The sequence below is a fragment of the Girardinichthys multiradiatus genome, chromosome 9 (genome assembly GCF_021462225.1).
Source record: "Girardinichthys multiradiatus isolate DD_20200921_A chromosome 9, DD_fGirMul_XY1, whole genome shotgun sequence".
Taxonomy (NCBI): Eukaryota; Metazoa; Chordata; class Actinopteri; order Cyprinodontiformes; family Goodeidae; genus Girardinichthys; species Girardinichthys multiradiatus.
Window position 1 is genome coordinate 24,768,995 of NC_061802.1, and position 12,684 is coordinate 24,781,678.

Here is a 12,684-nt window from a genome sequence, read left to right on the forward strand (position 1 = left end):
GACATTTTTACAGATTTTTATTTTTTATCACCACTGTGAGCTGTGGAAAATCTGATTTAGAGGAAAGGGGACAGTTAATGGGCGGGCTGGAGGATCCAGACATGGATCTGGAGGCTTAAGTGAAGCGTTCAGCTGTTTTGTCGGGTTCTAAATTCACTCAATACATCCTCACACTGACTTTATTCCTTTTAAATAAATTTTTTTAGCACCTTAAATATACAGTGTACTGGGTCACTTTAGCAAACTTCTGTTTTATGCCTTGCTGTCTCTCTTCTTTTTGGGGCTGATATGAACAAAATAGCCCTAAAATCAAAGTCTTCTTCTGCACAAACCGATACTTCTCTTTTCTCAAATGTCAAAGAAAACAATTTTTTTTTTAAATAAACAAAATGGTGATAAGGGTCTGTGAAATGAGAGCAGCTTGCTTCTTTGTGCCACTACCCTCCTCTCTGTGATGACAAGTTGTTTTTTGTGCCCCAACAGGCCTCAACAGAGATTATTCTGTCGATAGAGTTTCACTGGTCCTAACAAAGCTCCACAGCACATGGAACTGTCCATCAAAAGGGGTTAGACACAGCAGTGGCTGCTGCTGACTTTGTTTCATGCAGATGAGTGTGACCTATAAACTTAAACCACTGTTAAAAATAAAGAAAATATAATGGAGATACTAAAGAAAGTGAGTGTGGGTGTCGTCAAATAATTTAACATAGAATAAATCTTTGCCTTATTTATTCTTAAATTATCAACAAAATAGGAGCATATATTTTCAATTTTCCAGATCTGCATAAATGTCATAATGCAATCAGTCGTATATCAAAAAATTTTTAAGTACTTTTTAGTCTTGATTCAGTGAAACAGAACATTTCATGTTGCCTAATCTTTGATCTTTGATGTCCTTTCAACTGCAGCAGCAGTGGAAAACCCCCCTTGGAGATCCATGAAAATTAATTCCTCTGACCTGAAATTTAAACCGATGCCAGACATTGGTCAGCACCGTTATGGGAGGGTTATCAAGCTACAACTAGTTGCAAGGAGGTCACTTGATTGTTTTGAGGAAAAATGCCATTGTGATGTGACCCACTCATTCAGACACAGAGAAAACTATCAAACACTCTAATCCTGTTGTTTAGATTTAGATTGTTGATGCTTTCATTGATGCTGAAAATGACTTGCCTCTGACCACAATTAAAGCCAAAGCTATCTTTGCCTTCACACTGGCAGAATGCTATTTTGGAGGTTAGTATGTGGTGAGAGATATGTCAGCTGTTCAGCACCGCGCTCCATCACAGCAAGAAAAAAACAGTGACCGTATCATAGGCTGTCAACTTTAGGGACTGGGATGTAGCAAACAAACCTGGACTTACTTTCTGTTGGTTAAACTTCGGCAGTTCAGCTTAAAGGCTTTGTACAAGGCAAAATTATTTACAGATCTAATGTCATGGTCGATCATTTATCATTTTCCTAAAGAACAGGAAGGATATGAGGATAAATTCTTTCTGCAGAGGTAAGTTTACCTCGGTTAATCACTGCATTTGACTATCATTTGTAAAATTTATTTGAGTACTCTGGTGAAACAAGCTAACACAAGAAAATTAAAACCTTTGGTTTTTTAACATCGGCAGCTTTTTATTTTTGTTTTGCAAGATTTATTTGTCTATTAGATTTAAAGAATTGCTAACATTTTGTTGTGAATCTATCAATTTTGCATGGTGTCTTTGAGATACACCATGTTGCCGAAGGTATCGGGTCACCCCTTCAAATCACTAAGATCAAATGTTCCCATTACGTTCATGACCTCATGTGTATAAAACCCAGCCCCTAGTCATGAAGACTGCTTCTACAAAGACCTGCAAAACAAATTGTTACTGTCAGATGCTTTGTGAATTCCAGGGTGGTTCTCTGATAGGATGCCACCTGTGCATTAAGTCCAGCCATAAAATATTCCCAAGTCAGTTGTTAGAGATATTATAACAGAGTAAAAGCTATTCAGAATGACAGCAACACAGACAATAAAGGGATAGTCCAACAAAAAGTGGTATCAAAGGCTGCTGACTTGCATGCAGTGTAAAGAGGTCAACAACTCTCTGCGGATTCATTAGCTATCGACCTCTGATCTTCATATGTTGCTCAAATTAATTCTGGAATGGTCTGTATAGAGCTTCACTGAAGGGGTTTTAATGGCCTAGCAGCTACATCCAAGCCTGACATCATCGAGTGCAATGGAAAGCATTATATTCAGTGTTGTTAGTCGCACTTCCACTGGACTACAGAGCAGTTTCTCTTGAGTAATGAATGGCTGGTAATCCAATGTACAAATCAGGATTTGGAAGTTGCCAGGAGAACAGCACTTGTCTGACTCCATTGTGTCAAGTGTAAAGTTTTTTTATATAGAGCTGTTTTTTCAGGGGCTTGACTCAGCCTCTTAGTTCCAGTGAAAGAGACTGTTTATGCTTCAACATACCAAGAAATCTTGGACAAATGTGTGTTCCTGACTCTGTAGGAAAAGTCGTGATGGCCCCTTCAGTTCTAGCATCATTGCACAGCAGTGCGCAAACCAAGGTGCATAAGGACATGAATAAGCGAGATTGGTGCAGAGGAACTCAATGGTATTTTTATTGTCCCCAATGTGAAATTGATTAATGGCATGTCCACTTATTAAACAAAACATCCATTGTCTTAAAATAAACCCAGAAACATCTCAAGTTTTTGTCAGAGTGTATCAACAAAGCAAAATGTGCTATAGAGTTGGCGACAACCTAACTTGACTTGCCTGCACAAAGTCTTGAATATTAACCATAAGAACATATTTGGGATAACATAGAGCAGAGGCTGTGGGCCAGGCCTTCCTGTCCAACATCAGTGTCTAACCTTAAAAATACTATACTGAAGGAAATGATCAAATATTGACATTAACACACTTCTAAACCAAAAGAGTTGAATTTTTTGTAGATGCTAGGAGTGGGACAACACAGACTTTTTATTAATCAGGAGATGTCGTTAAAGTTCAGGTGTGTGCATGAGGGAGTGACGCAAAATTTTGTTTCATTTACTTGTTATGTGTCAAACTTTTTAAAGTTCAAGGTGTGTGCAAACTTATGCAAATCAGTGTATTGTTAAAATACTGTTTTAGCTGGTAGGACCTTAAATTATCCTTAAGTTGTTCAGTCATTGGCAGTTTTTCTTTGGCATCCTCAGTGCCACAGTGTTTCTGTGTTCACTGCACAAAAAGGCTGATGGAGTTCGCATCAGAGCTAAGTCTATATTGGTGGTGCTGAACTGTTCTTCATTGCAGAGGATGACTAGCGTGCTATCACAGGGATAATCAATATTAGAGAATGAGACTTTGAGTGTTCATTTTGGTAAGTCAAGCCCTTGGAAAAGAAACTTTCAGTATTAGGCAGTGACCAAGGTCATTTTGCTTGTATTTTTCTGTAGTAATGTCCAAATTGTCCTTGTGAGGTGTAACTTTGGAGGTTGAGGTCCATTTTAATCTTAGTAAGATGGATTGTTGTTCTATTTTAATCATAGAGATCTGATATAAACATTTTCTACCTACAACCTTATTCCTTTATCACTTTAGATTCCTTGTAGAAAGCAAATATTCTTCCATCTTCCTGTGAAAAAGTGGCGACATGGGGGACATTAAAACGGGAGGAATAATTGCAGCTGCAAGTAGGTTTTCCAATCAAACTTACTTTCCGACCGACTTCCAGTGAGTTTTTTTTTCTTTGATTAGGAAGTTCTCAAAACTCTAATGTTGTGTATTTGCTAGTGAACCGTCTGAAAGTGGTAAAGGGTTTGGAGGATATGGAGATGTCAGAGTGTGAGAGCTGCTCCTTTGAAGTGACTCTCAACTTGGCTTACATAGAAGCCATCTGGACCAGGGATGGGATGCAGGTTAAGTCGAAGCCAAGTTGTCGCATCAGCACACACGGGAAGAAACACTCGCTCATCCTGAACCGGGTGGCGTTGGGAGATGCTGGTTTATACTGTTTCCAAGCCAGTGAGGTTCAGACCTCAGGGAGGCTCATTGTCAGAGGTAAGATGATGCAGAACACTGGACTATTTCTGTGGGGGCAATAGACCAACAAACAATAGACCAAATCCAAGTCAAAACCAAGCCATTACTGATTATGGGATAAAATTGTTTAAACATGACTTTGATCTTATTTAATAATAGTCTTAAATAATGACTTTCATGTTTCTTTAAACAAGTTGAAAATATAAAACAAGTGGCAACTTGTGACAATATGCCATTATATGGGTCTATATACAGTACAGTGCCATATTTCTTGGCACCAGGTGCCATATTTCTTGGCACCTATGATGGAAATTCATAAAAATCTGTTAAACAAATTAATTGTTTTGTAATCACACTGAAAGATTTAGAGAAAACAACCTTGATTTTGAATATATTTATTCAGTGAGAAAAAAGCTCCACATTAGGAAATGTTTATATTTAAGAAAATCCCTGGTGGCACAATTGTTCATACCCCTGATGTCAATATAACCCCCTTTGTGCCAAACTCAACACTAGTCTTTTCCTAAAACATTGGAGAAGTTTGTAGCATACAGGGGGATCTTTGACCATTGCATCGTCTCTTTGCACAGAACATAAATTTTTCTCTTTAATCAGCCAGTTGTTGAAAAACAAAATATATTTTGGATCATTATCCCTCTGAAAGACCAAGTGATTTGCTCTGCGATGGCACATTTGTTGGCATTGTTGTATACCTTCTCCCAAAGAGCAAAAACGTGCATGTTAGGTTCACTGGCCACTCTAAATTGCCCTAGGTTTGAGTGTGTGCAAGCATGGTTGCCTCATGATGGACTGGCAAGTCCAGACCTCCTATGTTTTTTTGAGACCCACAGCATTACAGAACGTCCATACTTAACAATGGACATAGAGTGCTTTGGAGTCTACCTGTGACACCTTTCTAGAGAGGGGCATTGTCCAAGCTTCTGCTGGAAACAACTTAATGCTCACCCTCTACCGATGATTCACATGGCCCTGTCTTTTAGTATTTAACCCTTTCTCTCTCCTAGACATGGCAATTGACTGAGCTTTTACTGTAACTAATTATATGTGCTCTCTTTCAGACTCTATCCTTGAAAACTGGCTCAAAGTTTATCTGTTCTTTCTTTCTAGATGAAACGACTAAAGGAGCTACATCCATTAACATTTACTTTTCCTTCCCATAGAAAGTACTCCTGGATCAGTGCTTCTGTATACTTTGTGTGTCTCTGCTCTGTTCTGTCAAACCCCCAGTCGGTCATGGCAGATGGCCGCTCACACTGAGCCTGTTTCTGCTGGAGGTTTCTTCCTGTTAAAAGGGAGTTTTTCCTGTCCACTGTCGCTACATGCATGCTCAGTATGAGGGATTGCTGCAAAGTCAACACCAGTGACTGTCCACTGTCTCTACATGCTCATCCAGGAGGAGGGAATGCTGCAAGTCACTGACTGGATGCAATCTGCTGGGTTTCCTTAGATAGAAAAACTTTTTATCCAATTTGAATAAAAAGCTAACTCCGACTGCACTGTTCAATTGTTAGGATTAATTGGAATGTATGTACCTGACTGTTGTGAAGTGCCTTGAGACGACATGTGTTGTGAATTGGCGCTATATAAATAAACTGACTTGAAATAAACTGAATTGTAGATAAGGTTGAATGGCTGTTAAGGTTGTTTTCCCCAAAATTAATTTTTGTGCAGTTTGTTAACAGTGAGCTTTGTTTTTGTTTTTTCTTTGACATCGCTTCATTTTTTGCTTACTATGCATGATGGCAGCCTAGTAAATGTCTGAAATTAAGGACCCTCTTCCATGTCATGTTTAAAGCCTAGAGAAACAAAAGTGTCAACTTACATATAAGTCCTAAAACACTATAATTAACTTAAGAATTAAAGCATAAATAAGAAATGCTTCGGTAACATTTGTTTTACAGGGAATGTTAGGTTCACCTTGGGCCACCAGTGATTTTGTTAAAAACAAGAGTTTCTCAACATGGTATTATTTCCTCCACTGAATCAATGCCCTCAAATTAAAGGTTGACTTTTTCCAAAGTTTTCACTGTGATATTTTGCTTTTGCAGTAAAAGATTAACTTTGTCTTAAGGTTTTCTACATATCTTTATCAGGTGTGCCAATAAACTTGTTCACATCTGTACCAGGCTTAATATCTGAGGAAAATAACAATCTCCTGGTCTTTTCTTCATCTGGATTTTGTTCTTGTTTTTACCCATTCTTTATCAAATGTTTAAACGCTGAACCCAAACTTGATGAAATTGTTCAAAGATAAAGCAGTTTTTAGTTCAATCAATAACATGACAGTCGTAGTTTACATTTTTCTACCAGCTAGAGACATACACATTGTGAAGGAGCTGGAGGATGTGGAAACGCTTGAGCGTCAACCCGTCAGCTTTTTATGCGAAGTCGATCAGGTGGATGTGGATGGTCGGTGGTATCGTGATGACTGCAGAATCCGACCTGGAGACAACGTCAAGATAAGACACCAGGGTAAGAAAGTTACTAATTCACAAGCACAGGTGTTTACAACCCCGTTTACTTTGCACTTAAAATACACCTGGACTCAAAGACACCTGAACATGATTTGAAATTATAAAAATATTCAACATATTCTCATTTCAGGTAAAATGCATGCCTTGCTCTTCAAGTCGGTCAGACCAGAACACGCAGGTGAGATCAGATTCACTGCAGAGCGAGTTTCATCTTACGCCACTCTCACAGTAAAAGGTGAGCCAACACACTCACACCTGACATACAGCAATATGATCATTTATGTTCATATTTATCTACAAAACAGACATGTTGAATGTAAAACCTGAATACAATATTTTACTGTTAAAGATGTACATTTTTCACCATCAAGGACTCTTAATCTGTTTTTCCATTTCTTGTAGAGCTCCCAGTTCAAATAATTCGACCTCTTAGGGTCAAAATCGCCATGTATCGCCACAGAGGTTTGCTGGAGTGCCAAGTGTCGAGGCCTAACGCTCAGGTCAGATGGTACAAGAACGGAAAGGAGCTAGTGTCCAGCAAGAAGCATCAGCTAATCAGCCAGGATGTCTACAGGCAGCTGACCATCGAAGATGTTCGCTCCTCAGATGAAGACACCTACACATGTGATGCAGGGGATGACAAAACATCATGTCAGCTTCTAGTAGAAGGTAGGATACCTGTTCTCATAGCAAAAACAATCAGCTATAGTTTATGTTTATCTGTTTTAGATTTGTTTGCAAATTAGCTGTAAATACCGGATGATGAATAGAAGTTGATATATTTGTGTGTTTTTTTTTTTGACAATATAAGAAACAGAAAACACAGCCTGTGTGGTTGTTATTATATGTGTTATTGTTGCACATGCAGAGCAGGCCATCAGCATAGTACGGGGGATGAAATCCATGGAGGTGATGGAGCCAAAGCCAGCACTATTCCAGGTAGAAACCAGTCTAAAGTCTGGGAGGCCCCCGAAGTGGACCCTGAATGGTGTTGTCCTGGACCACTCTGCAGGAGTGAACATTGACAGGCAGGGGAATCTCCACAGTCTCTGTTTCACAAGCACAGACAGCTCCATGTCAGGGCCTGTGGTTTTTGTGGCTGGGAAGAGCCGTTCCACCGCTCAGCTTACCGTGAAGGGTGAGTTGTCTTGCCCTCCTTTCAGTGTTATACTTTCTTATCACATAAAATCTAACAAAAAGAAAATTTTCAAATAACAGTTAACCACAGTGCTGTACAAATAAGATATAAAAATCCTGAAAATAAAAACATTTAATTTAAATACTAAAACTTTGTATTCTTTTCAGATAGTTAAAAGACTGAGAAGGTAAAATGTTCTGTTTTGATGACTTTATTAGAAAATTAAAAAGAAAGCCAGAACAACAAAGACAATATAAACATATGTTGTCACATTTGTGTGTTTGTTTGTTTGTCAGAATTGCTGATGTGTAACACTTTGAAATTGCCAGCAACCAAGGAAAAGGCTCTCTGATACCCAATCTGTTTCTGAAGTCTGGCCTGAATTCAATACAAACATGGAACACACAAATAAATTTTCACACACATTTTCACATTCTGTTACAAGTGGATTTTATTTACTGACTAGGTGATTTCTGAAGGCAGTTTGCTGCAGTAGATTATATTTAAGGCTGTCAGAACAAATTGGTTTCAAAACAAATTAATGGCTTGCTTTTCAAAGTTTTACTTAGATACAAATTAGTAAGCCCTGGAAAATTTTCTTTAACTCCACACGTGCTGCTTTGTGTTGGTCTATCAAGTGATATCCCAATATGATATATTGCAGTTTATGGTTTCAAAGTGATACAATTGAGAAAACACTTCAATAATGCTTTTGCAAGGTACCATATGACCACAAAGGCAGTAAAGGGAAGGAAGGGAATCTCTTTCCTATGTCTGTCAAATAAAAAAAAACTACACTGTGTGGATTTTTTTCAATTGTCTGCTGTATGTATCCCCTCATTAGAGCGACCTCTTGAGGTTGTTCACCACTTAGATGATGTGGAGGCAAAGGAGAGTAGCTCTGTGAATCTGAGCTGTGAGTTTGCCCCGTCTCCCCGGGTGGTTTGGTGGTTTAAAGGTCGCACTCCTCTGAAGGTCTCAAACAAGTACACCATGAAGAGAGAGGGGAAGCGAGCAGAGCTGCTCATTCATGGCCTGACAGGAATGGATGCGGGACTGTACCGTTGCATGGCTGGAGGTTCACAAAGCACTGCACAGGTCAAGGTTGAAGGTACGTCAATAAAATGCCTTTTACAGATCACTATTGTGTAAAATGTGGTTACTTGTGATCATTTGTGTCTTTGTGTTATAGTGAAAACACTGAAGCTTGTCAAACATCTTGAGCCTGTCGACACTGAGGAAGATGGCATTGCTACTTTTTTATGTGAGCTCAACTATGTTGTTGCCAATGCTGAGTGGCTGCTTAACAACATCCGCCTCCGTTCTATCGCCATCAACCGAATCCAGCACATGGGCACAATGCACAGCCTCATGATGCAAAAGCTTAGACCACAGGAGAGCAGGATCACATTTAAAGCAGGCCTTCTCACTGAGACAACCATCTTAAAGGTCAAAGGTCAGATATGAAAATATCAGTAGTACACAATAAAAAAGCACCGGAACTTGGGAAACACATAAACTTGCATGAATTTATGTTGTCTCCAGAGCGCCCAGCAGTGTTTCTCAGGTCTTTGGAGGATGTGGTTGGAGAGGAGCAAGGGGAAGTTTGTCTGCAGTGTGAAATCTCCAAAGATTCTGTAACACCTGTTTGGAGGAAGGATGGTACTGTTCTGACACCTGATGATAAACATGAGTTTGTGCAGTGTGGAAAGTCCAGGGCACTGATCGTCCACTCACTGAGCAAGGAAGATGCTGGACAATACACATGTGACCTGGGCACCAGCCAGTCCAAGGCTAAAGTTACAGTCCATGGTAAAGGGACTATAAATAGCACTAAATAGTTTAATCTTAAATCTTTTGCAGTTGGCATTGCTCAATCTGAAATAGTCAACTACTGACCACATTAACCTTAATGGGGTTGTTTCATCATGTCTTGTATCTGCAGATCTACATATTACCATTGTCCAGCGGATAAAGACAGCTTCTGTTCTGGAGGGTGAAAACTGTGCTTTTGAGTGCCATCTCTCTCATGGTCTGGATGATGAACCCGTTTGGACCATCAATGGTCAGGTGGTGGTTTCCAACAGCCGCGTTCAGCTTGTCAACAACAGGCACATCTATAAGATGACAATTAAAGACGTTGTCCTTGCTGATGCTGGTGACGTGGTCTTCACAATTAAAGACCTGAGTTGTAGGACCATGTTATTTGTGAAAGGTGAATAGTTGTGTCCCATTATTGTTTTCATATTTAGTCAATTTGAAGCAAATTCTAGTTGCTTGGTGTTTTCCCTCCTTTAGAAAAGCCTGTGCACATCTTCAGGGACCTTCTGAGTGTGAAGGCTGTGCCTGGGGAGGACGCTGAGCTGAGCTGCGAAATCACCAAACCAGAAGTCACCATTCGTTGGATGAAAAATGGACATCCCATTAGGCAGAGCCACAAGTATGAGATGAGCATGGAGAAGAACCTGGCACGCCTGGTGATCAAGAATGCCTCAATCAGAGACTCTGGTGAATACTGCTGCGAGGCTGATGGTGTCGCATCCCGAGCCAAGGTGGAGATCCGAGGTAGTTATTGTTTTTGCTTAATCTTTCATTTGAAGTAAAAGTCTCATGAGGTACAGCTGATATTTTTTCTGTGTAGCTGGAGAGTTGATAGTGAAATGTTTATGTGTTATGGAATTTTTCCAGTTGATCCTTACAAACAAACAAAGCTGTTTTGATTTACCGATAAATGTGCCGAAGTGTGCTGTGACACATTTAGGGGAGAGAGTAGACCAATAAACTGGAAAGACAAGTAATTTATTAGCATGTCATATACACTCACTAGTCACGTCATTATTCATACTTTTTTTCAAACTGTTAAAAGTCTGGTTGATTTTAGATAAGGAGTTTAAGTTTAGGAAGCAAATTAATTCAGTAGTCAAGTTGAGCTTTTATCATTTACTCCTTTTGACTAAAGTTAAACCTTTTTTAAACCACTCAGACCTTGAGGAGGCTATACGCTTTAATCAGCTCAGGAATTATGTCCTGTAATGCTCTTTCTGTTGATACTGTGGAGGACCAATCCTGCCACAATTAAGAATACAGAGGTAAATCAGTAAATGCTCAACAAATAATACACAAAAAATGCAGTAAATAAATAAATAAATGTAGGCAGTAATTAAATTATTCAATGATAAATGTATAAATCTAATTTAATTAGCTCCTTTATTTATTCAGCTTTGTATTATTTACCTTATTTATTTATTATACATCACAATTTTCAACTTTATTTATTTATTGTTCTTTTGTATTTTTTTTACTCTGTTTATTTGTTCTATGCTATTTATTTATGCTTGTGCTTTATACATTTCCGTATGCATTTCAGCCTCATTATGCAAATGAGGAGGGGCTGTGTCTTCAGGCGTCAACTATTGCCTACATAGCTCGAAACTGTATGGCTTTTTCACACTAAAAAGTATTGTTTAGCAATGGCGGACTCGGCAGGCAGACATTCAGTGTCCAACCTCTTAACAGCGTTCTAGTTCCTCTGGTCTATTAGCAGCTTCCCTTAAGAGCTCCAAAGCTCCATACAGCGAGCCAATACACAGCCCCATTCCAAGCCCCCTCGCCGCCTCTCGTCTCCCACCACACAGCAAGGCAACAACCTCAGCTTCCCGGTGTCCGACCTCAATGGTGTTCGACCTCTTAAAGGAAGGTGAATTCTCAATGTACATGCTAAATAAATAGCATTGAACAAATAAAGTAAAAAAATACTAAGGAAAAAGGAAACTGACAGAAAATATTAAAACATACACATAAATAAATAGTTGAAAATTGTAAGGAATAATAAATAAATAAGGTAATTATTACAAAGGTGAATAAATAAAGAAGCTAATTAAATTAGATATATTTATGTCTCATTGAATAATTTAATTACTGCCTATATTTATGTATTTATTTATTTATTTATTTATTTATTTATTCATTTACTGTATTCTTTGTGTATTTAATCGTATGCTTATTTATTTATTGAGCATTTATCTAGTTCTGTATATATTCTTAATAATAGCAGGATTGGTCCTCCAAAGGTGTCAGTCAGTTACTCAGTTGTCTCCAACTAGTCCAACATGCAGCTGCCCAGCTTCTTACGGGTAACACCAAAAAAGAGGACTGTTTTATTTTCTTTGCATTGGCTTCCTGTCTGTTTCAGAATAGATTTTAAACTTCTAATGGTTTGGCCCCATCTTATTTATCTGATTTGCTGTGTCTTTGTGTGGGTGGTAGATCACTGAGGTCTTCATCCAAGTTTTTATTAAATGTACCAAGGACTAAGTATGTGCATTGGGGTGACAGGGCGTTCTCAGTAGTGGCATCTAGACTGTGGAACCAGCTCCCTCCGGACCTACACTCTATCTCTGACCTTGAGCCGTTTTAAATTGAAACTTAAAACTTTCTTATTTAGAAAGGCTATTAATATCCAGTAGTTTGGTGGCACATTATTCCAGTGTTCCTCTTGTTTTATTGCTATGTCTGTTGTTGGTTGTTTGCTATTTATGAATGCTTTGTAAAGAACTTTGGTTGTCTATTTGGCAGTTTTAAAAGGGCTATACAAATAAGTAAATAATGATAATTATTATGCACGGGGGCGCAGTTGGTAGCACTGTTGCCTCGCAGCAAGAAGGTTCTGGGTTTAATTCCTGGCTGGGGGTCTTTCTGCATGGAGTTTGCATGTTCTCCCTGTGCATGCGTGGGTTCTCACCGGGTACTCTGGCTTCCTCTCACAGTCCACAGCCATGCCTGTTAGGTTAATTGGTCTCTCTAAATTGCCCTTAGGTGTATGAGTGTGTGCATGGCTGTTTGTGTGTTGCCCTGCGATGGAATGGCGACCTGTCCAGGGTGTACCCTGCCTCTCACCCATAGACTGCTGGAGAACAGCACCAGCTCCCCCGCGACCCACTATGGAATAAGCGGTAGAAAATGACTGACTGACCTACTGACTGATAATAATAATAATAAAATAAAATAATCAACTCAATCATGATAAAGAG

At 39.1% G+C, this 12,684-nt stretch overlaps 1 protein-coding gene across 1 annotated transcript in view; it reads left to right on the forward strand.

Moving 5' to 3' along the window:
- The first annotated feature begins 3,632 nt into the window (after positions 1-3,632).
- obscna (obscurin, cytoskeletal calmodulin and titin-interacting RhoGEF a) overlaps positions 3,633-12,684 on the forward strand; it is a 65,107-nt gene continuing 56,055 nt past the window's right edge. Inside the window, exons 1-12 of the mRNA XM_047374971.1 lie at positions 3,633-3,672; positions 3,773-4,039; positions 6,353-6,514; positions 6,647-6,751; positions 6,919-7,185; positions 7,385-7,654; positions 8,499-8,765; positions 8,847-9,110; positions 9,200-9,466; positions 9,600-9,869; positions 9,953-10,219; positions 11,196-11,351. Coding sequence (XP_047230927.1) covers positions 3,633-3,672; positions 3,773-4,039; positions 6,353-6,514; positions 6,647-6,751; positions 6,919-7,185; positions 7,385-7,654; positions 8,499-8,765; positions 8,847-9,110; positions 9,200-9,466; positions 9,600-9,869; positions 9,953-10,219; positions 11,196-11,351 — 2,602 coding nt within the window. The remainder of the gene's footprint in view (positions 3,673-3,772; positions 4,040-6,352; positions 6,515-6,646; positions 6,752-6,918; positions 7,186-7,384; positions 7,655-8,498; positions 8,766-8,846; positions 9,111-9,199; positions 9,467-9,599; positions 9,870-9,952; positions 10,220-11,195; positions 11,352-12,684) is intronic.